The sequence below is a fragment of the Ahaetulla prasina genome, chromosome 13, assembly GCF_028640845.1.
Source record: "Ahaetulla prasina isolate Xishuangbanna chromosome 13, ASM2864084v1, whole genome shotgun sequence".
NCBI classification, from domain to species: domain Eukaryota; kingdom Metazoa; phylum Chordata; class Lepidosauria; order Squamata; family Colubridae; genus Ahaetulla; species Ahaetulla prasina.
The window spans coordinates 8,765,177-8,788,343 of NC_080551.1; the positions used below are offsets into that span (position 1 = coordinate 8,765,177).

At 45.9% G+C, this 23,167-nt stretch overlaps 1 protein-coding gene across 1 annotated transcript in view; it reads right to left on the minus strand.

Annotated features, from left to right (window-relative positions):
• Positions 1–23,167, minus strand: part of ANKDD1A (ankyrin repeat and death domain containing 1A) — a 61,682-nt gene that overhangs the window by 5,979 nt on the left and 32,536 nt on the right. Inside the window, exons 10-13 of the mRNA XM_058156271.1 lie at positions 21,219–21,317; positions 12,690–12,788; positions 9,893–9,988; positions 7,165–7,366 (exon numbers count right to left, since the gene is read on the minus strand). Coding sequence (XP_058012254.1) covers positions 7,165–7,366; positions 9,893–9,988; positions 12,690–12,788; positions 21,219–21,317 — 496 coding nt within the window. The remainder of the gene's footprint in view (positions 1–7,164; positions 7,367–9,892; positions 9,989–12,689; positions 12,789–21,218; positions 21,318–23,167) is intronic.

The following is a 23,167-nucleotide window of genomic DNA, read 5'->3' on the forward strand; positions in this document are numbered from 1 at the left end:
GGAGGAAGAAGTCCACTACACCGAAAATCGACAAGGGAAGACCCGGAGGAATGCGGAAGTTGCGGGCGACATCAGCGCCAAAGATGTAAGTTCAGGGCGCCATTTGCGGCGGTGTGAAAGGAAGGGCACCTGGCTCAAGTCTGCCGAGCACCCCAACCTTCCGCGAAAATTCAAATCGGCCAATCAGAGCGGCTCTGAGTCAGAGATGCAAACCCCACATTCCCGCCGAAATTTCAAACCAGCCAATCAGAGCGCGAGATCGGCGAGGCGACCCGCGATTGGCCAGGAAAGAAGGAGCGCGAAGTCAAACCGAATGACTGTTACCATAGACCACGCTGCTACCCGCATCGAAGAAAAGATCTTCACAAACCCGACAATTGAAGGCGTACCGTGCCGACTGGAAGTAGACACAGGATCAGCTATCACAATCATGTCCTGGGACACTTTTGTGAAAGCCTTGCCGCACATCGCAAAGCGCAAGCTACAGAAACAACGGCTCCGGGTGCAGGATTACCAGGGCAACCGCATCCCTGTTCGAGGGACAACGACCGTCGAGGTCAAGTACGGGACATACGAAAAGACCCTGCCCATCACGTTAGTCGAGGGAACCTTGCCAAGCTTGCTGGGGCTAAACTGGTTCAGGCGTTGGGAATGGGGTGACTGGCATCCACCGGAGCGGATGCAACCTGCAAAACGCCTAATGGAGGAATTCGCAGAAGTATTCGAGGACCGTTTAGGCAAGTACAAGGGACCCCTATCTCCTTCAATTTAGACCCCAAATAGCTCCCATTAGGTTAAAGGCAAGGAGGGTTCCTTTGCACTCAAACCTAAAATCGACAAAGAGTTAGATAAATTAGTCAGCCAGGGATACTAGTGCCAGTTGACCATGCCAAATGGGAGACGCCAATCGTCACCCTATAAAACCAGACGGGTCCATAAGAATTTGCGCTGATTACAAGGCTACCTTGAACAAAGCATTGCAAAAGAGCGCCTACCCAGTTCCAGTAGTGCAACACTTATTGCACTCACTAGGGCACGGACAAGTTTTCGCCAAATTAGACTTGGCACAAGCGTACCAACAGCTACCCGTAGATGCTAGCACAGCTGAAGCCCAGACCATTGTAACGCACCGGGTGCCTTTAAGTGCACCCGGTTACAGTTTGGGGTGAGTGTGGCCCTGGGCTATTCCAAAATTTGATGGAGCGGCTCCTACAAGGGTTACCAGGAGTCGTGCCCTATTTCGATGATGTGTTGGTATCAGGGAAGATTTAAGAGAACTGGGGAAGCGATTAAGGAAAGTTTTGGCCATTTTAGGTCGGCAGGATTAAAAGTCAAAGCAAGCAAGTGTCAGATAGGGGTCGAATCTGTTGAATTTTGGGCTATAGAATAGACAAAAGGATTCACCCCACTGAGAGCAAAGTCAAAGCGATAAAGAGAGCCCCAGCACCCAAAAACAAGACAGAACTCCAGGCTTTCCTGGGTCTGGTAAACTTTATGCTGTATTTTTAAAAGACAAGGCAACCGTTGCTGAACCGCTGCATAAATTGCTTGGAAAAACACTGTTTGGTCTTGGGGAAGTCAGAGAATAGGGCATTTGAGGCAGTAAAAGTTTGCTATCAAGCGATAGCCTGTTAATACAATACAACAACAGACTGCCGTTAGTATTGGTTTGTGATGCATCCCCTATGGAGTAGGAGCTGTACTTAGCCACAGACTCCCAAACGGCACTGAAGCCCCTATAGCGTTCTATTCACGAACGATGTCCCGGCTGAGAGGAATTACAGCCAGCTAGATAGGGAGGCTCTCGCAATAGTGTCAGGCGTGAAGAAATTTCACGAATACGCTTTTGGGCGAGACTTTGAAATTGTCACTGATCACAGACCGCTATTGGGGTTACTGGCTGGCGACCGCCCAACGCCAGTAGCACTCTCACCTAGACTGACCAGATGGACTATTTTCTGGCCGCCTACTCCTACAAACTGCAGCATCGGCCTGGAAAGGAGCTGGGGCATGCGGACGCATTGAGCAGATGCCCATTGCCAGGGAAATCGAGGACCCCACCCGGCGCACCCGTTCTACTAATTGACTCTTTGGACTCTGGCCCAGTCACATCGCAGGAAGTGGCTCGGCCTCCTACCGGGACGTTGTTTTAAGAACTGTAATCAGTTGGGTTCAAAGGGATGGCCAGCTGGGCGACGCTTTTAAAGAGTTTGTAAAGAAAAAGGGAATTGTCTGTGCAAGGGGTGCCTGCTCTGGGGGATAGGGTAGTTCCAGAGAAGCTGAGAAAAAGTCCTGGAACTCCTGCATGAGGGTCACCCAGGAATTGTGAGGATGAAGGGTTAGCGAGGAGCTATGTCTGGTGGCCCCTAATGGACAGGGAAATCAGTGACAGGGTTGGCCGATGCCAAGTATGTCAGGAATCCAGACCACTACCACCCACGGCCCCAGTGTTGGAGTGGGAGAAACCCCAAGGCCCTTGGTCCCGCATACACATTGATTTTGCCGGCCCTTCCACGGCCAAACATTTCTAATTGTGGTGGATGCATTCTCCAAATGGCTGGAGATCATTCTAATGAAATCCACAACCGCTGGAGCTGTCACTGCAGCACTAAAACACCTTTTCGCCACACATGGGCTACCGGACACCATCGTGTCCGATAACGCCCACAGTTCACCGCAGCATTATTTGAAGGGTACCTGGCTGAAGAGGGCATCCGACATGCCCTCTCAGCGCCGTTCCACCCTGCGTCGAACGGCCTTGCTGAACGCTTTGTTCGGAGTGCGAAAGAAGCGCTATCACGAAGCGGCCCGGCGATTGGCAGGCACAAATCGACGCATTCCTAACTGTCCAACACAGGACCCCTGTGTGGCCACCGCCGCAGCCCAGCCGAGCTATTAATGGGGCGGAAGCTACGGTGCCCACTAGACCGGCTACACCCAACTACATACAGGACGGGTTCAAAACAAAACCAGATAGAATCCGAGAGTTAAACATAGGAGACTCAGTGTGGGCACATAATTACAGCGACGGCCCTAGCTGGAAGAGGGGATAGTCATAGACAAACGGGCCCCAAATCTTATCTAGTGGAACTAGACGATGGCAGAATCTGAGGCGCCACATAGATCAATTAAGAAACAGATTGAGCGATAAGGCAGAATTAGGCGAGACCAGCCCTGACTATGATTTAATTAACCCCACAGCTGACTGGAGCCGAGAACAAACAGAAATCGTAAGCAAAGAACCAAACAGAGACTTATCTGAGTCAGGCGAGGTCCAGCGACACCCTCCGGTCCCTCTAGAGGACAGCAGGCCCGAGCCGGCGAATAATCCAGGGCCGGATGGCCGGGAGGAGGAGCTCAGAGGAACGAAAAGTCCCTCCGGCACGCTCGACTCAACTCCAGAAAGTGAACTGCGCAGGTCCGGGAGAGTCAGGAGACGCCCCACGTACCTGCAGGACTACGTAGAGAAGTAGTATGCAAATATGGGCAAAGTGCCTTCTGGGAGGGAAGGAGTGTAATGTATTACTGTAAGTTTTGGCGGGAGTTTTAGGCGGGAAATATCTCGTCTCTGATTGGATGCAGCCTCAGGCTGAAGTGTATATAAGGAGAGGTTTTTCTCCAGAGTTTTGCTGGGTCACACTATATTAAAGAGCTGTTGTCACTAACCTGGTCTCCTGCCTCGTCAATACCCAAACATAACAGCCTCATTGTAAATGCATTGAAAATCCCAGCAAAAGGAAAGGGAAAAGACCAGATAGTCTGCATTTTGATGACTAGAACCGGGTAAATAGGCACTGGTTGTTTTCAGATACAGCCTCTGGGCTAACAAATTGTGTTATATATTTTAAGAAAAAGCTTCCGCCTTTTAATAAAATGGAATAGTTTGAAAAGGTGCCACTAGGGACCAGCATAGCTGTCCTCCTACAATGTCTTTGAGTATGTCACGGCTCAAGGCTTTTGCTGAGTGGCCAACGTTTGAAATCTTTTTAATTTGCTGTAACTGTTCTCAATTGCCGTCCATTGGGGATTATTATTTTTTTAACACTGAAAAGAAGTTTCTGGCTTGCATTGGAGATGACGAAGGGGGTGCAGTAGTCATACCGCTTCCCCAGAGGGTTAGGCTGGGCTCGCTGACTGATGCAGCTCTATTTCTCTTTAAAAAGCTGCCTTGGATTGCACATAACCTTGTTGGGGGTTGGGGAGAACAGAAAATCCAATTCAAACATGCTTCATCCAGCTTTTTTCAACATGAATAGCTGGTCACAGCTGAGCCAGCTATCTCTAATATGGACTGGATGGCAGCCAGGTTAGAGAAATACTGGCTAGCAAAGTGTTTTTCGATTTTTACTTCTTCTTTTTTTTCTTGCAAACCGCTTCTTGGTTTGGTCTCCTCTCTGAAACAGACGCATCGTTCATATTTCATGAGATGTTTTCCTCCAGTGCTGGTCTCGCAGCCAAAACGCTAAGTTTTACATTTTTAAAACCAAGAGCTATCGTTATTTCAGCCTGTCTGAAAGACTCTAGAACAGTGATGGCTAACTTTTCCCAGACCGAGTGCCCAAAGCGTGTGCGCCTGAACCCGCAAAATGCAATATTGCATGCAGGTCCTGCGAATGTGTTCCCCTGCATGCACCCCACCCCCTGCGCATGTGCGCACAGCATCCTGCACATGCCCTGTCTCCTGTATGCACCACCGCACACATCCCACCTCCCACGCATGCACGGCAGAGACCAAAAGACTAGGTAGCCAGCAGGAGGCTCGTGCCCATGCGCCGCGGAGCTGAACTGGGGCAACGACTCGCGTGCTCACAGAGAGGGCGCTGTGTGCCACCTTTGGCACACGTGTCGTAGGTGTGCCATCACAGCCCTAGAAGGAGTAGTGAGAAGAGCAACAAAGATGATGAAATGTCTGGAGGCTAAACCATTGGATGAAGGACTGAAGGAACTGGTATGACTAGTCTAAGGAAGAGAAGGACTAGGGAGGATCTGATAGTTGCCTTCCGATATTTAAGGGGCTGTCACAAAAAAGAGGGAGTACACTAATTTTCCAAAGCACCTAAGGGCAGAAGAAGAAGTAGAAGAAGAAGTAACAGGCAGAAGATCATTAAAAGAGGGAACCAACCTAGAACTAAGAAAAAATTTCCTGACAGTGAGAACAATGAATCTGTGGAACAACTTGCCTCTAGAAGTTGTGGGTGCTCCAATACCGGTAATTTCTAAGAAGAAGCTGGAATGGTATAGGACAGTGGTAGTCAACCTGGTCCCTACCGCCCACTAGTGGGCATTCCAGCTTTCATGGTGGGCGGTAGGGGTTTTGTCCGATACTGAAGCACTTTCCTTTTTTTAAAATTTAATTGACTTTTAAAAAAAAATTCATAGCATTATTTAAAAACATTTTCATTAGGTTTTCATAAAATTCCCCGTGACAATTTAAATTTCTGAAAATATACTATTTGTATCGCCCGCGCATAAGTTTAGTTCACGTTACGTAAGTGAAACTAAATGGCGCTATAGTGCGACTGCAAACAAAAGAGCCTCATCCCAGAATAGCTCACACATCTCCCCCCACACCACCCAGTTGTAACAGACAAGCAGAGCTGGTAGCCGGCGCCCCCCCCACAAACCCAATCCATGATGCCCGAGAGGCATGCGCAGATGACAATACACGGTGCATTATGTGGAATCGGTGGATGGTTAGAAAATTTTACTACTAACAGAGATACAAACGTGGGCGGTAGGTATAAAAAGGTTGACTACCCCTGATATAGGCTCTCCTGCTTCAGCAACGTGTTCGACTAGAAGACCTCCAAGGTCCTTTCCAACCTTATTATTCTATGTTCTAAGAAAGTTAGACCCAGTGGAGAAATCCACTTACCTTTGCTACCAGTTTGGGAACGGGCGTGTGTACCCTATGCGTGCGTGAACCCCTTCTGAGCATGCGCTGAGGGTAAAAAACAGGACGTAATGATGTCCTGGTGGGTGGGCAGAGCCTCCCACCGCCTGCGCTACCGGTTCGCACTATCCGGATAGAACCAACTGGATTTCACCGCTGGTTAGATCCTCTTCATAATACAGATGGTCCTGGACTTACAACCATTTGCTGAGTGATAGTTGAAAGTGATAACGGCACTGAAAAAAGTCACTCATGATCAGCCCTTGGATTGTTGCAGCATCCCCAGGGTCAAGAGATCAACATTCGGGGCCATGGCAACCAACATGTATTTGTAAGGTTTACAGCAGGGGTGAAATCTAACAATTTTCCCTACCGGTTCTGTGGGCGTGGCTTAATTGGTAGGTGTGGCTTGGTGGTCAGGTGACTGAATGGGCATGGCCAATAATAATAAATAATAAAAATAATAAACAAAGTATACAAAACTTGGGAGTGCACTGGTCTACCTTCTTTAAAAATATAGGCACTGGTCTACTTTTTTTTTTAGAAAAAAAAAAGAGAGAAAAGTAAAAAAAAAGAAAATGAAAAAAAAAATAGGCACCGGTCTACTAATTGCCTTTTTTTGGGAGTGCACCAGTCTACCTTCTTTAAAAATACAGGCACCGGTCTACTAGCCACCTACAGCACTGATCAGCTGTAGTGCGGCCCTTTGAAGCACCATGGCAGTCATTTAAGGCCATTTGCAGCTATATCACCACCAAGAGCTTCAGGGACAGAGAAGAAGAACAGCAAGGCATGGACGGTGGTGGGGAAGGCAGGGATTTTTGCTGCTGGTTCTCCAAACTACACGCCCCCATCGCTACCGGATCGCGCGATCTGGTCCGAACCGGGAGCATTTCACCCCTGGTTTACAGCATCCAAGGCCAATTGTGACCTTCCCACCTTGATGGTTTCCAACAAGCTAAGTCAATGGGTGAAGCTGGATTCACCTAATAGCACAATTCACTTGACTGAAGTGATTAGCTTAACGATCATGGCAATTTTTTTTTTTTTGTAAAATCAGATATGACTCACTTAGTGTCCTCCTTGGTTAGCAGTGGAAATTCTGGTCCCAGTTGTGCTTGTAAGTCGAGGACTTCCTATAGACCTGATCTTGAGCTAAGCACATGGCACCCTTCTCATATGTTCAGGAACCACCGGAATGGAGATTTCGGTCCCCAGTCTCCTACTCCTACTCATCAGCAGCTGGGAAGAAGGCCACCTCTGTCACCTACCTGTCCACTGGTGTTCAATTGCACGGATGTGCGCCTCCGTGAATTTCCAATAATGTGCAAGTTTCTTCCACTCGTTGGCCTTGAGGTATTTGGTTGCGAGCCGCCACATCACCGAACGGATATGTTGCGTTTCCAGCCGATGGTCTTGCTTGAAAGTTAAACGCTCACTTATCCAGGAATCAGAATCGCTGTTGAGGTTATCCTGAGAAAAAAAGATCACCATTTCCTTCACGGTTCACATTACAAACCCAGATGTTATTCAATAAACCTTGGTTAAAACACCCCAAGCTTAGTGTAATGATTAAGTATAATCCCTTAGTATCGCTGTCTTATCGGGCAAGATTTGATTCCTGTAACTGCTCTTCTACAGTGGGAAAATGGAGAAGCCATGGGGTAAATCACCCCCACAGATCAGGGGCAGGTTACAAAACCCATTGCTACAGGTTCGCTCGTGGGTGCTCGCACAGTTGTGTGTGCGACGCTTCTGCGCATGCGCAGAAGCATCCAGGCAGGTGGGCAGATGCCTCCTGCCGCCGCCGCTACCTGTGCGCCCAATCCAGTGTGAACCGGTAGCAAACTTAGTTGTAAACTAATCTCGCATAACTTCTTCTCCAAAAACACTACACTACTAACCAGAGCATATAAAACATTTGCTAGACCATTTCTTGAATACAGCTCGACTGTCTGGAACCAATACCACATTTCTGACATCAATAAAATTGAAAGTGTCCAGAAATATTTTACAAGAAGAGTTCTCCACTCCTCTAATCACAGCAAAATATCTTATGCCACCAGACTTGAAATCCTGGGTTTAGAAAATTTAGAACTACGCCGCCTTCGACATGACCTGTGTTTAACTCATAGAATCATCTATTACAATGCCCTTCCTGTCGAAGCCTACTTCAGCTTCAATTGCAACAATACACGAACACACAATACCGTTCCTGTCCTTTTGTTTCCTTTCATTATATCCAATTAATATAGTTATTACATACTCATGCTTCTATATATGCTTCTATATTGTTTAGTTATTTCATGCTTATGCTTATATAAACTGTGTGACAAAATAAATAAATAAAAATAAATAAATAAACCCACCACTACCAGAGATCTGGGTTATAATCCTTATTAACTGATTTTTAATTCTGGGCAGTACATAAACCTGGTTTGCCATAGTTCATTTAACCCAGTTTTCCCCAACCTTGGCGACTTTAAGCTGTGTGGACTTCAACTCCCAGCTGGCTGGGGAATTCTGGGACATCCACACAACTTAAAGTTGACAAGGTTGAGAAATACCGATTTAATCACTAGGTAGGGTTTACATCGAAACCAGTATAAACCATGAATTATGATTCAAGAAACCCTGAGGGCTCAGTTCACACAACTTCCTAAGCCCAAATCCCACAAACCACAATATGGATTAGAGTAAGATGTCCACCTACCATAACCAATTAATGTGCCAGCCACACAGAGACTGATGTGGACCATAAAGGGAGATGCCTCCTGCCTTTTTGTTACTGCCTTCTTTCCCTTTCCTTCTAAACCAATGATGGCAAACCTTTTCAGCACTGGGAAGCATGCCCATGCACAGCTCATCTGGTCCACAACCTGGAAAAGGAGCTGCCCAGGGGGCATGCGCACGCCGGAAAATGAACTTCCGGTTTCCAGTGTATGCATGCGCACCGGCCAGCTAGTCTTCTCGTTACTGGTGCGTATGCGCACGTGATGATCAGCTGGCCAGTGCACATGCTCACGCCGGAAAATGGAAGACCAGCTCTTCGGAGTTTCCGGCACTGCCGCACACATGAAGGCTAGTTGCTCGTTGCATGCATATGCGCGCCAGAAACCCAAAAGAAGAACGGGTAATGCTGCGCATGTCAGGCGACATGGCTCCCCGTGCCATTTCGGGCACGTATGCTATAGGTTCGCCATCACGTTTCTAAACCCTCCTGCCCTTCAGTCCTCAGATCGCTCTTATCCCCTTCTCTCCCTTTCAGGTGGGGAGTAGAATGTCTAAACTCCCAAGTGTCAGTTGGAACAGAGTTCTTTTCAGGTGGGGAGGGGGAGTAGAACATCTAACTTCTTAGCATCAGAGCGTGTTAATAATAATATAAGAAATACTAATGATCTGATGGTCATTTCAAAAAAAAACTTCTTAGCGAGCACCTAGAAGCCAAGACAAACATACGTGCAAAAATTTCAGGTTTGTAGGCATTATGATTCTGGAGATTTTGTGATGATGCGTGAGTGGTATTTTGCTTTTACATACATAAATTTTTACCTGTTGTGACCCTCCCAGAGGTGTTTAAATGAGATGGGAAGCCATAAAATTCAATCACTCAATCACTCAATCAATCAATCAATCAAGTCTCTGAGCTTTTTCCTATAGCAGCATGATTGTTGCTACAAAGAGAGATTTCTGTCGTTGAGAAGCAATTGCAGGGTTTCAGTTTCCTCTGGAGAAACTCTCCCAGTTTTGACAGAAAATTCCAATGAGTTTTTTCCGTCTGACTCCATCCCACAGCTACAATTTCCTGTTTGCCTGGGTTTTTCCCCCCCTCTGCACAATTAACTGCTTATCTTTATTACCGAAAACCATTTTGTGCTCTTTCCCTTCTGGCCAGATAACTTCTTTCCATTTGGGGCCTCGTATTTCCTCAGCCCCCCCAACTTCTTTCACCTCATTCGGTCACCTCAGAGTTATCTCAGAGCCACAAATCCCACTTACTTTCTCCCACTTGTAAAACCTGTCGGCTTTGATGATCATATCAGCCAAACTGACGTGGTTCCCACGAGCAGCTACGTCCAGAGATGTTTTTCCTTGCTGCAGAAAAAAATATATACATAAATCCCTTGAGTTGAACAGGACAAAAATTTTGGGGCTTTTTTAAAATTAATGGGCAGCAAATATTTAACTCTTGCCATATCGTAACTGCGTTTACTCCAGTGATTGATCGATAACCATCGCAGCATCTTTAGTAAAGATTTCATTTTGCCCGATGAAAAGGAAAACAGAATCACATTCTTGTAGCTGATGCAGTATAAGATGATTAGATACCGAATTTATACTGTGATTTTTTTTTAAAGCACGGAGGAATTTGCAAGCATTTTATATTTTACTGTCGTGCTGAATGTCTCTGGAGATTCTCAAACATCCAGATCGTGGGTGTCCCAAAGGCGCTTTTTCCAAAAGACTACTGGACCCTCTTGGGTTTTTTCCTTGAAAACGTTTAGCTTCTCATCCAAGAAGCTTCTTCAGTTCTGATTGACTGGTGGGGGAAGGAAAAATTTCGTGTTAATGACCAGATGACCGCAAAGAATATAAATCCTTCCATTCCCCTCCAGTCAGTCAGAACTGAAGAAGCTTCTTGGGTAAAGAAATGTTTTCAAGGAAACAAAATACCAAGGAAGTTCAATTGCTTTTTGGAAAAGCACCTTTGGGATTGTTGAGCTGAATATTTGGAAGCCAGATTCGGTAAAATTGTTATCACAGAGGATAAAATACTGATTAAAATACCTATATGGATGGGTTTCCAGTCCAGTCTGAATAGAATAGAATAGAATAGAATAGAATAGAATAGAATAGAATAGAATAGAATAGAATAGAATAGAATAGAATAGAATTTTTTATTGGCCAAGTGTGATTGGACACACAAGGAATTTGTCTTGGTGCATACGCTCTCAGTGTCCATAAAAGAAAAGATACCTTCATCAAGGTACAACACTTACAACACTTAATGATAGTCATAGGGTACAAATTTAACACTTAATGATAAAACACTTAATGATAGTCATAGGCTACAAATAAGCAGTCAGGAAACAATATCAGTATGTATTGTATTGATAATTCCCTGCCGTAGAAGCAAATAACACCTGATATGTTCCACTGTGGGCTTGCTCCCCAGGATCTCTCTATGTTAGGCTTAGACAAAACCTAAAATGAAGTCTAGCAGAGAAGTTTTGATCCTGAGGTCCGGAAGGACAGATTTAATCTATGACATGTTTGCTGCAATGCACTCATATATCCACTATTTATTATCTTCAAATACAGTTATTACATAAAAGAGGTCTCACACTGGAACCCTTAGATGCTGTGCTTTCAATGGTTTTGACCAGGAGATGCAACTATTTCCCCTATCGTGTATGTATAGATTGTCCTCGACTTACAACCACCGTTGGGGTCAGAAAATTCATTGTTAAGCATCTCGGTTATTAAATGAAGCATCCTCTGACCACAACTGATTTTTTTTTTGCCACAGTTGTTAAATCATCACAATCATTAATCACATGAGCCCATTTTGCAATCTTCCTTTCATTTATGTACCACCAGGAGCTGGGTTAAGTTTCTAAAATAAAACTAATACTATTCATAAAAACAACAACAATACTACTACCCCTAGCATGAAGCTCAGGGGCACCTACTACCTAATAACCCGAAGGAGGGTGCTATTTTGTTTAAACAGCTTATTTATATATTCTCACATTACATATATAAGTGCTTAGTGAACAGCTTATTGTGTGGATCATTTTTTTTTATACAATAACACTTTTTTCACTCCTAATTTCTACCTCTGCTATCCAACCATTTATAAAACAAGTCCCACGTTCAAAAATACTCTGTATCTTCGTTTGCTTTTATTTTTAGTGTCAATCTGTCCACTTCTGCACAATCTAAATTTTTTTTTTAATTACATCATCCTCTGCAGATTTTTCCCAGTACTGCGCAAATACAATTCTTGTTGCTCTCAAGACATGTAATGTTAAGTATAAGGTCCCTCTATTATACTTTTCAGGTGTTATGCCTAGCAAAAATATTTTTTTATTTTTATTTTTATTTATTTATTTTGTCATAACAGTATATATAAGCATAAGCATGAAAGTAACTATATAATATATAAGCATATATATAAGTATGTAATAACTATATTAATTGGATATAACGAAAGGAAAGCAATTGGACAGGACCGGTAGGCATGTTTGTGCTCTTATGCACGCCCCTTACAGACCTCTTAGGAATGGGGTGAGGTCAATAGTAGACAGTTTTTGGATGAAGCTTTGGGGATTTTGGGAAGAGACCACAGAGTCAGGTAGTGTATTCCAAGCATGAACAACTCTGTTACTGAAGTCATATTTTCTGCAATCAAGATTGGAGCGGTTAACATTAAGTTTAAATCTATTGTGTGCTCGTGTATTGTTGCAATTGAAGCTGAAGTAGTCTTCAACAGGAAGGAATTTCTGGCTTATAGTCTATATGTTGTTAACAGGAAGGTGCTACCTTGACTGTTTTAAGTAAGAGCATCAGGGACTGGGCCATCTGAATTTCTAGGAATAAGAAATATAATAGGGACAGGGTGTTCACTGAAAAAAAATTGTTTTTGTAGATTAAATGCAGGATGCATAAGGTAAATTTCCTTCAAAACGTCCTCTGGGCATTCTCATGCTAAAACCCCGTGGCTATGGATGGCACAGGTTTGCAAAGAGGTAACATTTCATGCGTACAGACAGCGGCAAGACGGCGGTGTTACCTTATCGGTTAATTTTAAATTCACCCCAGCCATGAGGATCAACTCAGCAATATCTTGCCTTCCGTGCTCTGCAGCAATATGAAGAGGACTCTGTCGCCTCTGGAGGCAAAAAAGGAGAATCAGAAATCGGCAATGTAAAGAATTTGGGAGAAGCGTCCGTTCTTTAGCCTTGAGATCAACCGCTTTTGGAAGCTAGTTAAAAGCTTTTCCTGTAGCCTCAAGGAGGCCTTCTCTTCCCTCATTGGCACCTCATGGGGACAAGAAGCTCCAGCAGGAGGGCGCCAACTGAATCGAAGGGATAGATAAGAGATAAGTAGCCTTTATTGTCAGTTTTCTGTGTGCACAATGGCACACATTAAAATGGAATTCCAATGCTCCCTCTTGGAAGAAAGAAAGGGGGGAAAAAAACCCACCCACCAAAACAATGTCAGCATCTGAAGGATAACAGTAATATGACAACAGCAGCATCAGCATCCAAAAGTGCCAAGTTATATAAAATGACAACAAAACTTACACAAACACACACACACACACTGATCACAGGCTATCTTGAATACATAGCGGAAAAAGCAGTGGTGAAATGTAAAATTTGTTACTACCGGTTCTTTGGGCGTGGCTTGGTGGGGTGGATAATGTGACTGGGTGGGCATGGCCAACTTTTTTTTTTTTACTTTTAAAAGCATTTTTTTGGCTGAAGAGGTTGTAGAAAAAACGCTTTTAAAAGGCTCTGACGATCCCAGCTGAGTTGCCTGATCATCAGAGGCTTTTTTTTACTTTTAAAAGCATTTTTTCAGCCGAAGAGGTTGTAGAAAAAAATGCTTTTAAAAAGCTCTGGCAATCCCAGCTAAATTGCCTGATCGTCAGAGGCTTTTTTTTTACTTTTAAAAGCATTTTTTTGGCTGAAGAGGTTGTAGAAAAAACGCTTTTAAAAGGCTCTGACGATCCCAGCTGAGTTGCCTGATCATCAGAGGCTTTTTTTTACTTTTAAAAGCATTTTTTTGGCCAAAGAAAAAATGCTTTTAAAAGTAAAAAAGAAAACGTCTGATGATTGCGCGGCTCAGCTGGGCATGCGGGGGGGGGGGGGGGGACAGGGATTTTTGCTACCGGTTCTCCAAATCACCCGCCGCCATCGCTACGGTATCGGGCGATCCGGTCCGAACTGGGAGCATTTCATCCCTGGGAAAAAGCTTGTTAGGTGACCCACAATGCTAGCTCCCAATTCCTGCTCAATTTCACCCCAGAAATGAGAAACCCTTTCAATAATTCCTTGGATTTTGGGGCAGCTGCCTGAATTCAAAGAGAATTTTTCTCCAACTTGGATTGCACAATAATGTCATTACCAGGATGCACTAAGACAAAAAAAGCTACAGGTATATGTATGTATGTATGTGTATGTATGTATGTATGTATGTATGTATGTATGTATGTATTTGTATTTAGCATTTATGAACTGCCCATTTCTCTGAAAGAAAAAGATCTTATTTAGAGATTTAATTAATTAATTGTCCAATATTCCACCGTTACTATTTTTATAAATACTTCAAGGCGGTTATCTTATTTAATACTCCCCTCTCCTCCTGACTGCTCTTTAGAAGGCCAGATCCTGAAGATGAGACTCAAATACTTTGGCCACCTAATGGGAAGGAAGGACTCCCTGGAGAAGAGCCTAATGCTGGGAAAGATTCAGGGCAAAAGAAGAAGGGGACGACAGAGAACGAGGTGGTTGGATGGAGTCACTGAAGCAGTCGGTGTGAGCTTAAATGGACTCCAGGGGATGGTAGAGGACAGGAAGGCCTGGAGGAACGTTGTCCACGGGGTTGTGATCGGTCGGACCCGATTTCGCAACTAACAACAACTCCTCCTTTTGTCTTTACAACAACAGCAACAACCCTGTGAGGTGAGTTGGGAGGAGAGAGAGGAACACAGCCAGCTTTCACGCCCAAGGCGGGCCTAGAACTCCCGGATTCCCGGTTTCTAACCTGATGCCTGAACTATCAGATAAAGAATTCCAGCAAGTGAACTTAATTTTCAGTTTACAACCAATGCATAGAGCTCCAAGAATCTTCAACCAAGCAATGCCATCTGCAAAGACCCAGGAAGTGCCCTTTCTCTTGTTGTGGCATCTGCCTTCTGGAATGAGATCCCCTTGATATCCAGGTGGATCCTGCTCAGATGCCATTATCTTCTCCCAGACATTCATTTAAGGTGACTGAGCTATTATCTGTGTATGTTTGATCAGTTGTTGGCCAGAATTGCCATTTCGTTCTCAATTTTTTTCCTTGTCGTCTCTTTAACTTGCTTTTTTTTCTTGCTTTCCCTATTCATATTAAATTTTATCTTCCTTATGTTCCGAGCTGCCCAGAGATGTTCCGGAGTGGAGTAGCAACTAAACTGAATAAATAATTTAATTAAAAGAAATGAAACTGGTGCAGCGCTGAGGATTTGAAGAGAAGAGCTGTGCTTCAAAGCGCACAGAAGCGCACACACCCTCCCTTAAACTAAGCATCTCCTTTCCCACAATTGCTTCGGCCTCATTAAAATGCCATCAATGAGGTAAAGAGCTTGAGTGGTGCCTAGAGGTGGAGCTCTCGCCTCACAATCAGGAGGCTGTGAGTTCGATCCTAGGTAGAGGCAGATAGTTCTCTCTCTGGGCACAATGAAAATATATCTGCTGGGGGAAAAACCTCCGCCATGGCGACAGGAAGAGCATCCAGCCAGTAAACACTCAGCTCCATTCAGTTACCCAGACTCCACCCTGCAAGGGATTATGGGGTCATTAAAAGAGGATGATGATGATGAATTAGGTAAAGAGCTTGCAAGTACTCTAATCTGCTGCCAAAGCTTTGTTAGATCTTAAACACATTGGTCACCATAGTTTAAAAAGTCTTACGTTATCAGGAACATCAAGGTCACATTCAGCATCAATGAGAAGTTTGACAATGGCTGGGTAGTTCCGTAGCACCGCAATGTGCATAGCTGATGCATTTTGCTGTGGGGGGGAAAAAAGCAACGTTAATACTTGGAGCATTGAGCAAATCTACGTTGCATTCTGCTGATTGGAAAACCCACACTGGAACTTCATGCGGAGGGGCTGTTTTCTCCTCCCAGCTCTTTCTCTGGGCCATCGGGCTCTGGATTATTGGCCGACTTTTTCTTGGCCATCCGGCCTTGGATTAATTTTGGGATTTTCCTTGCTGTTTCCCTCGGGACCTGATGGCGTCGCTGGAACTCTGGGACCTCAGCTAAGTCTTGCGCCCCCGGTCATTGTCAGCTGTGGATTCAAAGTGGTATTGGTCATTACCTGTCTCTGTTGGTTCGGTTTGGTCAGTTATTCGTTTCCTTAACTGATCTATGTGGCGCCGCCACATTCGGTTGTCTGGTAGCTCTACCACATACGATTTTGGCCCTGTTACTCTTGTTACTTGTCCTGCGAGCCAACTAGGGCCGTCCCCATAGTTTCGGGCCCACACCCGGTCGCCTATGCTCATTTCCCTTGTTTTTTCTATCTCCCCCTTGTAACCCTCGGGTGTGTAATGGGGGTTCAAACGGTCAAGTGGGCACCGGAGTTTTCGTCCCAATAGCAATTCGGCTGGGCTTTTCCCAGTGGCTGTGCTTGGGGTTCTGTGCTGGACGGCTAGGAAAGTCTATTTTTGTTTGCCAGTCACCTGGCTTGAGCCTGGACAATGCCTCCTTAGCGCCCGGACGGAACGCCTGCAAGGCCATTCGACGCAGGGTGGAAAGGTGCAGAGAGGGCATGTCGGATGCCTTCCTCTGCCAGGTACTCTTCAAACTGGGCTGCCGTGAATTGGGGCTCATTGTCGGACACCAGAGTGTCCGCAACCCGTGAGTTGCGAATAGGTGGCGCAGGGTTGCGATTACTGTTTCGGCTGTGGTGGACTTCATAAGTATGATCTCTAACCATTTGGAAAATGCGTCCACCACCACTAGGAACGTTTGGCCGTGAAAGGGGCCAGCAAAGTCAATGTGGATTCTTGACCAAGGCCCTTGGGGCTTTTCCCATTCTCTGACTGGGGCTGTTGGAGGTAGCGGTCTGGACTCTTGGCAAGCTTGGCATTTCCCTACCCTCTCAGCAATCTCTGCGTCCATGAGTGGCCACCATACATAGCTACTAGCTAACCCTTCATCCTTACGATGCCTGGGTGACCTCGTGGAGGAGGTCCAATACCTTGCCCCTTAACTTAACAGGAATTATTACACGATCACCCCATAACAGGCACCCCCCTTGAGCCGAGAGCTCATCACGTTTCTTAACAAATTCTTTGAACCGTTCGCCCGGTGCAGCGGGCCACCCTCTCTGTACCCAACCGAGTACAGTCCTTAACACAATGTCCCGGTATGATGCCCGAGCCACTTCCTTTGATGTGACTGGGCCAGAGTCCAACGAGTCAATAAGGAGGATGGGTGTCCCCGGAGTGGGATCTTCGGTCGCCCCCGGCAGTGGGCATCGGCTCAAAGCGTCTGCATGCCCCACTTCTTTTCCCGGTCGATGCTGCAGCTTGTATGAGTAAGCGGCTAAAAATATAGTCCATCGAGTCAAACGTGGCGACAGTGCCACAGGTGTTGGCCGGTCGCCAGCCAGTAGTCCCAATAACGGTCTGTGGTCAGTCACGATTTCAAAATTCCGCCCAAAGACATACTCATGGAATTTTTTGACCCCTGATACAATGGCTAATGCTTCTTTGTCTAATTGGCTATAGTTCCTCTCTGGGGAGGACATCGTTCTAGAGTAGAACGCTATAGGGGCTTCTGTGCCGTTTGAAGTCTATGGCTGAGTACAGCCCCACCCCATAAGGTGACGATCGCAAACCAGCACTAGGGGTAGTGAGTCGTGATATTGGATGAGCAGGCTATCACTTGAGAGCAGGTTCTTTACTGCTTCAAAAGCCCTATTTTCTGACTTTCCCAAGACCAAACAGTATTTTTCCTAAGAGCCTATGCAGCGGTTCCATAGCGGTTGCTTTGTTCTTTAAAAAGACCGCGTAAAAATTAACCAATCCCAGGAATGCCTGCAGCTCTGCTTTGTTTTTGGGCGCTGGAGCCTTCCTAATTGCCTTAACCTTGCTCTCAGTAGGGTGAATTCCTTTCTTGTCTATCCGGTAGCCCAAGAAATCGACCGATTCGACCCCTATCTGACATTTATTTGTCTTGACTTTTAATCCAGCTGTCCGGAAAATGCTCAAGACCTTTCTTAAACGCTCCCCCAATTCCTCCATGTTTTCCCCTGAAATTAGGACATCATCGAAGTAGGGAACTACCCCTGGGAGCCCTTGCAGTAGTCGTTCCATCAGGTTTTGGAACAGCCCTGGTGCCACACTAACCCCAAATTGCAATCGGGTGCACTTGAATGCCCCCCTGTGCGTCACAATCGTTTGGGCTTCGGCTGTGCGGGCGTCTACTGGCAGTTGTTGGTAGGCTTGGGCCAAGTCTAACTTTGCAAAGACTTGCCCTTGCCCCAAAGAGTGCAATAAGTGTTGCACCACGGAACCGGCACGCGCTTTTCTGTAAGGCTTTGTTAAGCGTCGCCTTGTAGTCAGCGCAAATTCTAATTGACCCGTCCGGTTTAATGGGGTGACGATTGGCGCCTCCCACTTTGCGTGATCGACTGGCACCAAAATCCCTGATTTATGAGCTTGTCCAGCTCCTTATCGATTTTTGGTTTTAGGGCAAAGGACTCTCCTCGCCTTAAGCCTAATGGGGCTACCTGGGGTCTAAGTTGAAGGAAATAGGGGTCCCTTGTACTTGCCCAGGCAGTCCTTGAAGACATCTTCGAACTCGTTAAAGAGAATGTCTTTCAAATTGCAGTCACTTCTGTAGATGCCAGTCACTCCCATGCCCAGGGCACGAAACCAGTCTAGTCCCAACAGACTGGGCAGAGTTCCTTCGACGATCGTGATGGGCAGGGTCTTTTTGTGAGGGCCGGACTCGACTCGGACGGAGGTGGTCCCTCGAACAGGGATGCGATTCCCCTGGTAGTCGTGTACTCGTAGCCGCTGTGCTTGCAGATGGCGCTTCGCGACGGACGGCAGCGACTTTGCCAGAGTGTCCCAGGACATGATGGTGATCGCTGATCCCGTATCTACTTCAAGCCTGCACCGTACTCCCTCGATCTTGGGCTTTGTGAAAATTTTCTTTTCCACTTTGGTTGAGGCGCGGCCTATAATGACAGTCGTTTGGTTAGACTTCGCGCCTTTCTTGTTTGAACCAATCGCGGGCCGCCTTTCCGGTTCCGCGTTTTGATTGGCCGATTTGAATTTTCGGCGGGAAGGTTGGGCCGCTCTGCAAACCTGAGCTAAGTGTCCTTTCTTCCCACACCGCCGGCATGTTGCATCTTTAAACCTGCAGCGTTGGCGCTGATGCTGCCCTCCGCAGCTACCGCACTCGTCACGGTCCTCAGTGTCGCGTTTCTCGGTCCGGCAGACCCCTTCCTCATCCTCGCCCTCACCTTCGGATTCGGACTGAATCTCCTCCTGGTGTACTGGCGTTGGCTTTGCGCTCGCCTTGGATTGAAGAGGCTTTTGCAGGGTCTCTGCTGCTTTAGTAGACATTTCGTGTGCTCTGGCTTCGTCCAGAGCGGTGGCTAGGGTCAGGTTGCTCCTGGCTAGCAGTCGTCGCCGTAGGCGGATGTCCTTGACCCCTCGGATGAGTTGCTCGAGTAGCACTTCGTCTAAGTCTCGGTATCCGCAGTCCTTGGACGCTCTTCTTAAAGCGGCCATGTAGTCTCCGATGGACTCGCCCTCCATCTGTCTACGTTCTCCGAATTCAAACCGCTGCACGTATTTGGACGGCGTCGGTGCGAAATGGTTCTTCAGCAAAGTTTGCAGAGTCGGCCACGATACCGATTGTATCGGCGTTGGCTCTGCCAGGGCTTCCGCAATCTCGATTACCTCCGGCCCGCAATGGCTTAGGAAGTAAGCCCGTTTGCGGTTATCAGGGATCCCCTGTAGCTCGTTGGCTTCTAGAAAGCTTTCGAAACGGGTCATATATGTTCCCCATTTCTCCTTGCCCGGGTTGTACGGTGCGGGCGGCGTGTTTGCCATTTCCGCGTTTCTGCCCTGAGTTTGCTGGGTTCGGAACTAGCGTGCTTCAGCTCGGTTCTGGTTCCCCTTAGCCTCGAGATCCCACCTTCGTCGCCAATGTTATGTTCGGGAAGTAACGAGGCTGGAGACCAGGGTAGTGACAACAGCTCTTTTATATAGGGTGAACCCAGCAACAGGCTGGGGGAAAAACCTCTCCTTTTATACAGTTCTGCTGGAGGCTTCGTCCAATCAGCAACGTGCTGATTTCCCGCTCAAATATTTAAAGGCACAACTGTTAATACATAACAGACAGAGAATGAGGTGGCTGGATGGAGTCACTGAAGCAGTCGGGGTGAGCTTAAATGGACTCCAGGGGATGGTAGAGGACAAGAAGGCCTGGAGGAACGTTGTCCACGGGGTTGTGATCGGTCGGACCCGATTTCGCAACTAACAACAACTCCTCCTTTTGTCTTTACAACAACAGCAACAACCCTGTGAGGTGAGTTGGGAGGAGAGAGAGGAACACAGCCAGCTTTCACGCCCAAGGTGGGCCTAGAACTCCCGGATTCCCGGTTTCTAACCTGATGCCTGAACTATCAGATAAAGAATTCCAGCAAGTGAACTTAATTTTCAGTTTACAACCAATGCATAGAGCTCCAAGAATCTTCAACCAAGCAATGCCATCTGCAAAGACCCAGGAAGTGCCCTTTCTCTTGTTGTGGCATCTGCCTTCTGGAATGAGATCCCCTTGATATCCAGGTGGATCCTGCTCAGATGCCATTATCTTCTCCCAGACATTCATTTAAGGTGACTGAGCTATTATCTGTGTATGTTTGATCAGTTGTTGGCCAGAATTGCCATTTCGTTCTCAATTTTTTTCCTTGTCGTCTCTTTAACTTGCTTTTTTTTCTTGCTTTCCCTATTCATATTAAATTTTATCTTCCTTATGTTCCGAGCTGCCCAGAGATGTTCCGGAGTGGAGTAGCAACTAAACTGAATAAATAATTTAATTAAAAGAAATGAAACTGGTGCAGCGCTGAGGATTTGAAGAGAAGAGCTGTGCTTCAAAGCGCACAGAAGCGCACACACCCTCCCTTAAACTAAGCATCTCCTTTCCCACAATTGCTTCGGCCTCATTAAAATGCCATCAATGAGGTAAAGAGCTTGAGTGGTGCCTAGAGGTGGAGCTCTCGCCTCACAATCAGGAGGCTGTGAGTTCGATCCTAGGTAGAGGCAGATAGTTCTCTCTCTGGGCACAATGAGAATATATCTGCTGGGGGGAAAACCTCCGCCATGGCGACAGGAAGAGCATCCAGCCAGTAAACACTCAGCTCCATTCAGTTGCCCAGACTCCACCCTGCAAGGGATTATGGGGTCGTTAAAAGAGGATGATGATGATGAATTAGGTAAAGAGCTTGCAAGTACTCTAATCTGCTGCCAAAGCTTTGTTAGATCTTAAACATATTGGTCACCATAGTTTAAAAAGTCTTACGTTATCAGGAACATCAAGGTCACATTCAGCATCAATGAGAAGTTTGACAATGGCTGGGTAGTTCCGTAGCACCGCAATGTGCATAGCTGATGCATTTTGCTGTGGGGGAAAAAAAAGCAACGTTAATACTTGGAGCATTGAGCAAATCTACGTTGCATTTTGCTGATTGGAAAACCCACACTGGAACTTCATGCAAGTCGCGGTTATTTGCTGACCTTGTCTGAACTTACAACGGCAGTGAAAAAATGACTTAGGACTGTTTTTCACACTTATGACCGTTGCAGCCTCCCCATGGACAGGTGATCAAAATTTGGATGCTTGGCAAATGGTTCATATTATTTATGACGGTTGCCGTGTCCCGGGATTATGTGAACACTTTTTGGGGTCTTCTGACAAGCAAAGTCACTTAAAAACCGTGTCATTGTCTTAACAACGTCAGAGATTCACTTAACAAACGTGGCAAGAAAGGCCGCCAAATGGGGCAAAGCTCACCTAACAAATGTCTCGCTTAGCAACAGAAATTTGGGGCTCAATAATGGACGTACATTGAGGACTAACTGCATCTGGCTTTCAGATTGCTGCCTAAAGACAAAGAGCTGGCCATCCTTAGCTTAACCCAGCTCTTCCAATTTCTTCCTCTTGTTTTGTCCATCGGTCTCTTATCCTCATCCTTTTCTGGCCAGACTAAAACAGGACAAAATTCTCTTAATAACTGTCTCGCTTTTGCAACAGAAATTTTGGGCTCAATTGTGGTCCTAAGTTAGAGGACTAGCTACACATTCTCCTGGGCCATGGGGTGGGGGGAACAGACCCAGGTGACTAATTCAGAAGACTCAGCATTAATCCCAAAGTACCCCACAAATTAAAACAACTGCTTTCTGGTCAGTTGTGTATGCATTGAGTTTAACAGCCTTCTCCTTGTCCCAAGACAGAGTTAAAATCAAAGGGGACAGCCCTGGGAAAAATTTCTCTAGAAACGCCATTTTTATTTATTTATTTATTTATTTATTTGTCAATCATATATAAGATAACAGGTAAAAGTATAAACATAATTTGGATACATGAAAAGAGTAAGTAAAAAGGAACATTAGGACATGTTCTAGTCTGGAGCGGTTTACCTTGAGTTTGTATCTATTATTTGCTCGTGTATTGTTGTGGTTGAAGCTAAAGTAGTCATTGACAGGTAGGACATTGTGGTAGATAATTTTATGTACTACGCTTAGGTCAGACTGAAGTTGGCGTAGTTCTAAGTTGTCTAAAGCCCAAAATTTGGAGTCTTGATTGCTGTTGGGTTCAAACAGGAGAAAAGCAAACCATCTTTCCTCCGGCTAGTTTATTCAATAATAAACTTTCCTTCCACACCAACATGTGGGAGATCTTTCGTCAATTGTGGCCCGCAGGTGGGAGAAACAGAAACAGGAACTGAACCTTGCTTTTGCTATAAATAGGGCTTTCAGTTCATACTTTGGCAGTTGCTGCTGAGTTTCTTTCTTTCCTTGTTCTTGTAATAACCGTATGCATCTCAGAGCTGCATCCCAGAATCATTGTGCACACAGTGTCCGGTTCTAATAGTAGCCGGAAGTCTGACACTCCTGGAGTTCTCAGCTGCCAATCCTCTGGTCGCATCAGGGGATGTTCCAGATAGAGGAAGGGTGGAATAGCAATAGTAATTGCACTTAGAATTATATAATGCTTCATAGTGCTTTACAGCCCTCTCTAAGCAGTTTAGAGAATGCGCATATTGCTCCAAACAATCTGGGTCCTCCTTTTACCCATCTCGGAAGGATGGAAGGCTGAGTCAACCTTGAGCTGGTCAGGATCGAACTGTTGGCAGTAGGCAAAATTAGCCTGCAACACTGCATTCTTCTAACCACTGAGCCACCATGGCTCCTATGTGATACTTTGAAGGGAAACCCAGTTGAACTCAGAGAATGTGCCCGTTCCCTCTA